Source organism: Trichosurus vulpecula, chromosome 8 (genome assembly GCF_011100635.1).
Source record: "Trichosurus vulpecula isolate mTriVul1 chromosome 8, mTriVul1.pri, whole genome shotgun sequence".
In the NCBI taxonomy this organism is placed as follows: domain Eukaryota; kingdom Metazoa; phylum Chordata; class Mammalia; order Diprotodontia; family Phalangeridae; genus Trichosurus; species Trichosurus vulpecula.
This window is the reverse complement of record NC_050580.1, coordinates 85227499-85233294: the sequence shown is the minus strand read 5'-3', so window position 1 is coordinate 85233294 and position 5796 is coordinate 85227499. Positions and strand designations below refer to the sequence as shown.

Sequence of the window (5796 nt, the reverse complement as noted above, 5' to 3'; positions counted from 1 at the left end):
AATCCATGCACATGCTCAAAATTCAAGGAAAAAGTTAGAAAGCAGACTACCTCACATTTGCATTATGGGAAGGAGTGCTTCCAGTCTAGCGAATGTGAGAAGAACTTTAGCTATAGTGTGAACCAGCATTATTGCCGGTGTTCTGAATGTGATAGAAGCTTTTGATGGGAGGTTGGTTTAAAATCCCACCAGAGCTTGCACAATGGAAATGGACAGTTTTCCTGCGATACATGTGGCAAGGTTTTCATTCAGAAAGCTAGGTTTATCACCCATATTAAGTTGCACACAAGTGAGAATCCTTTCCATTGCCCAGTGTGTGGCAAGAGGTTCTTTAAGAGGAAGTACCTCCTCAGACACCAGCAGCTACATTCAGGAAAGAGGCCCTTCCAGTGCCCTGAGTGTGGTAAGACCTTCTGTCGAAAATGCTACACGAAGGCCCACCAGCGCTTACACAGCACAGAGAGGCCATTTGCCTGCACACAGTGTGAAAAGGATTTCACTCACCAGTATAAACTCACTGAACATATGAGGGTACATAGTGGAGAAAAGCCTTTCCAGTGCCCTGAGTGCAATAAGAGTTCCAGTCAGAAGTCCCACATGAAGGCCCATCAACGTTTACACAGTAGGACTGACCCTTCTCCTGTAGAGAGTGTGGCAAAGGCTTTACCCAGCAGTATAGACTTACCAGACATATGAGTGGAGAGAAGCCTTTCCAGTGCACTGAATGTGGCAAGAGTTTCCAACAGAAGGCAAGCCTTCTTCATCACCAGCTTATGCATATGGAAGACATAGCCTTTCTCTTCAAGTGCCCAGAGTGTAATAAGAGCTTCCACCAGAAGAAAAGTCTGCTCAACCATCAACTCATGCACATAGGTGAGAGACCCTTTCAGTGCCCCAAGTGAGATAAGAGATTCCTCCTCAAGGGCAACATGAAGGCCCACCAGTGCCTACACAGTGGGATCAGACTGTTCTCCTGTGGAGTGTGTGGCAAGGGCTTCACTCATAAATCTAAGCTGACCAGCCACACCAAGGTACATACTGAGGAGAAGCCCTTTCAGTGTCCTCAGTGTAATAAGAGCTTCTGCCACAAGAGAAGCCTTATTAATCACCAGTTGGTACACGCAGGGGAGAGACCTACCATTGCCCTGCACGTAACAAAAGCTTCTTTTCTAAGGCCTATGTGAAGGCCCACCAGCGAATACATAAGGGAGAGAAGCCATTTTCCTGTAGTGACTGTGGCAAGAACTTCACCAATCAGTTTAGGCTCACAGAGCACATCTGAGTGCACACTGGGGAAAAACCCTTCCAGTGCCCGGAGTGTGACAAAAGCTTCCATCAGAAGAGAAGTGAAAAACCTTTCCAGTGTCCTGAGGGTAACGAGAGCTTCTGGTGGAAGGCTGGAATGAAGGCCCATCAACGTCTGCACGAGGGGGAAAGGGTGTTTTCCTGCAGTGAATGTGATAAGTGTTTTTCTAAGCAGTCTAAACTTGATGAACATATTCGAGTTCACAGTGGAGATGAGCCCTCCTAGTGTTCTGAATGTGACAAGCTTTCACCAAAAAAAAAAAAAAAAAAAGAGCCTTGATAACCATCAGGCCCACCAGTGCCTAGCTAATAGTGAGACACTTTTCTCCTGCAAGCAGGAGAGGCACAGGCTTCTCCTGGCAGTTTACTTTGTTTTGCTATTTCTTGTTGTGTCATAGGGTATTAGCTTCTATTTGGTCCATTTCAATTTTCAGGGACTCTGTTGCTTGGGCAAAATTTTGTACTGCTTACACTAAACTGTTAATTCTCTTTATAAGTTTTTCTTCCATAGTTCTCATTTCTTTTGTTTTTTTTTCTCTAATACTCTCATTTTGATTATACAAATATTTTTATCTCTTAAAAAATAGGAATTCTATTTAAATTTCTGCCCAGGCTGTGTTTTTCTTTGGGGCTTTGCTTATAGATGTTTTGGTGTTATTCTTTTCTAATGGGTTTATGTCTTGAGCATTCGTGTCATTCTAAAACTTGTAAAAACTTTTCCTGGTAAAATTCTTTCTATTTGCTTATTTGTTCATTCTTCTAGCCTCCTTTTCAACTTCAGACTTTATGCTAAAGTCAAGCTGTACAAAATTCTAGAGGGAATGTCTGGACTGAGTTCATGTCTTTTTGTTGCTTTCTTGAGATATTGAGTGTTATATTATTCCAGAATCTCAGAAACAGCCTCTACTATGGACCTGCAAGCTTTCAGTACTTTCAAAGTGGTTTGATACAGGGAAATGTCTGATTATTGGTCTGAGTCTTACAAGATCTTAACCTGAGTTTGAGTCTGAGCAATGTGCCTCTGTTCATGCCCCTGGCTGGAGTTCCAGAGACTACTGCTAACTTCAGCCACTATCAGCCAGCTGGAAAGCTCTGGTGTTTCACAGTGTTAGCACTTCAGGCTCCCCTTTGATTTGGGATCCTGCCCTTATTAGTCTCCTAGAGGCTTCAGACTAGGTTGAGGGCAGGAACTGAGAACACCCGCCCAGCCCCCTCCCCACCCCCCCACCCCCACTCCCCCCTTCCTGAGGTGATTAGAGTCACATAGTTGCTGCTTGCTTCTAAATTATTTCCTGCTCAGTACCCAACCCAGGACCCATGAAGTCCCCTCATCCTGGAATTTCCAAATTAAGTAGATGTCCCCTTCTCAATCCATCTTGGATCAGTGACAGAGAACTGAGTAGTAAGGTACAGAATTTGCATTTGGCACCTATTCCTTCACCTTGTTCAAGTTCTATGCTGGATCTGGAGCTACTTCTCATCCTGGTACATAGCCTCTCCCTATACTGGAAGTCTTTGTTCCGCTATACCTGCTAGACCCCAACCCCTATGTCTCCAAGCTCTTTGTCTCTCTCCCTTTCCCAATGTGGACTGAAAATATGATTCTTTATGATTTTTTTCTTGGTTTTCCTGCTGAAGATTTGATCTGGTACATTTTCTCAATATGTGTAGAAGAGTTGTGGGGTAAAACTTAGCTATATTTCTATTCTACCATCTTGGCTCCATATCACTCACTTGATTCTAATGATAATGTCTAAGGTGAGTACTACAGATATGTCTCCAATTTACATACCAAAAAAATGGAAACCAGAAGAGAGTAACAGATATGTCTAGAGCTTAACTAGCAAGCGTCTATGGTGAGATTTGAATCCAGATCTTTCTGTCTCCAAGTCCAACAAACTATGCAGTATGCCATACTGATGTTTATGTGTTAAAATTTCTCCCCACAAAAATCCGAATTCCAGGGTTAGTTCAGACAAGCAAAAATGTTATTTTCTATAGCATTCAATATGAAAATAATCATTTGTTTCAAAAACTGAGTTTGAATATTTTAAGGATAAAAAAGTACCACTAATGAAAAAATGCTAAAATACTTTAAATATTTAATAAACACACTAGGAAACATATCAAAATGTGAAAGATTTCAGTCTTCAGTTGAGTCTACATTGATATGAAACAAGGTTTGAAGCAGGTTAATTGAGACTAAAATATTTCCAAAAGAGCCTTTGGCATATTTTTTGAAATATTCATTTCTAGGAACAGAGGAAAACTAGGAACACTATGTTAACATTCAGATTTCTTCTCATAAAAATAGAGACATATGAAAAGAAAAAAAATTACCTTAATTTTATTTGTACTACAAACTCAACATAATTTTAATAACAAATACTTCCTACATACCATTTTTTTTTCCCTTCCTGGTTCCTAAAAGAACCAGTATTCTCTATAAAGAACTGAAGGGAAGAAAACTAATCCCCACCTCTCTGCCCTTCTACAAATAGGAGTGAGAAAGTTGATTACTTGAGGACCCCAACTCAAACTCTAATCAGTATTCTTCAGTTCATTATGATTCCATAGGAGTAGTGATGATAAGTTCTGTATATTTGGCATCAGAGCTGTGAGCTACAGATGGTAAGATCACTTGCGAAATCCCAGGAAGCTGGCTAGAGACCCCCCACCCTTTTTTTCCTTGTCATGGTGATGAAGCCCAGAGTGAGGGAAGTGACTCAGCTACATGGAAAGTTCCCCAAACTTATTTCTGTACCTCCAGACCATTCTCCCTAGTCCAATATGAGCAGGTGTCCATTTTATGACCATCTTATGATCACCCAGTCAGTGCAGATGCCCTATGCTTCACCCACCTTGTGACCATCTATTCAGTGGAGATATTCCTTGCTTCACACAATTTATAACCCTGAAGACAGATAATCTTTGTTTATTTTAGCCCATACATCACCTATTAACCAAAGGAATTATTCTTTATTTTGTATAGCTGTTCTTGAATGTTTAGATATCTGACCCTATAAAAATAGGGCCTTTGAAGGAGAGGGCATCTCAGATCATGAGGAAGATCTGAGGTCCACTTCATTAGAGGAGATCATGGACCCTTTGATAAAGTGTCATTGGCTCAGAGCTCTGCCTAAGTCTCTTTTATTAAAGTTTGGATAATTTTAAACCCCACAGGAGTCTGCAATGGATGGGGGAAGGGAGGGAGAAGTCTGAGAATAGTACAAACTACCTTTCAGTAGTGGTACCAAAGCATCAAAATGGTAATAAGGAGAGCTCAATTGCTGTAGTAAATATCTGTTTGCTGAATGACTTTTATTTCACTTGTCACTTCCACAATCTGAAGATCACAGGAGCTTTGGGGGTCAGTAGGGAGCACTAGAGGAGGCATACAAACACTCAGAAGGAAGAGAGAAGTACCACAGACACCATGAAGAACTTAAAAAATAAAAGGGGATAGGACATGACTTGTGGCCACTGGAAACTTGAACTGAAGGTCTCAAGGTCAGAGACTCCAGGGTGAAACAGCAAAAATAGGCTTTTCTTTCCCCATTGAATCTATTCACCCAATAGCATGAATGATGAGCTAGCTAAAGCCAGACTCATTTAGAAGTTCCTGCCAGAAGACATCAAATGAAAAAGTACTGGCTATATAAAATTTCAGTCTGATCTAGGTCTTTTGTCCATGCCCCATGCTGCCAGGAAAAGGAGTTGAGTCTGGGGGAACAAAGATCCTGAGTCTTCATCTAATAAATGACTCTATAAGATAGAATTAGTTCATTATCAACTAGGATCTGGGTTATATTACCTACACTCCTTTGCCTGCTTCTAGGAGGAGTGGCCATGTTTAGTTTCCCTCCTGGGAAAACTAAACAAGCCTGGAATTTCTAGGTTAAGAACAGCATTTATAATATCTGATAGTTATATGGGGGTGGAATCTGCTAACACACAGCTGGAAAGTAGATGTTTTATTATATATCATTTATTGCTTTTATAGTTTCTATATCAGCAGTAAAACACTACATATGGTTGAGGGAGTTTCTTCTTTTTCCTTTTTTTTTGTGGTGGGTGACTCCATTATTCCAAATTCCTGTGACACAGGGCTCAGTAAAATATGATAAGTTCAGGGAAGAAATGGGAAAAGGCCAATAGGTGGGGGCAGAGAGATTTAGATCTAATATGAATGGGTAAATACATATTAACCATGCTTGCTAGAGTAACGATAACCATTCAGAGAGATGAAACCAAAGGATAAAGAGGTCATCCACTCCTTGAGAACCATAGAAAATCTATCATTTCCTCTTAACTCTTCCAATCAGCAGGAGAAAGTGCATGTTGCCTAGCTGAGCATGGGACTGGCCCATCTCCTGATATTTCCTGTTTAAATAGGATTGTGTTGGTGGCTAACAGAAGGGAGCAAAAGAGATAGGAAAGCAGAAGAGAGCAAAAGAGATATGAAAGCAGAAGGGAGCAAAAGAGATAGGA

The 5796-nt window shown here is 40.9% G+C and overlaps 1 protein-coding gene across 1 annotated transcript; it reads left to right on the top strand.

The window, feature by feature from the left end:
* The first annotated feature begins 929 nt into the window (after positions 1-929).
* Positions 930-1531, top strand: LOC118829569 (zinc finger protein 786-like). The gene is made up of 2 exons (XM_036736537.1): positions 930-1151; positions 1310-1531. Exons 1-2 carry the CDS (start codon positions 930-932, stop codon positions 1529-1531), a joined length of 444 nt encoding a protein of 147 aa, XP_036592432.1.
* The last annotated feature ends 4265 nt before the right edge of the window (positions 1532-5796 follow it).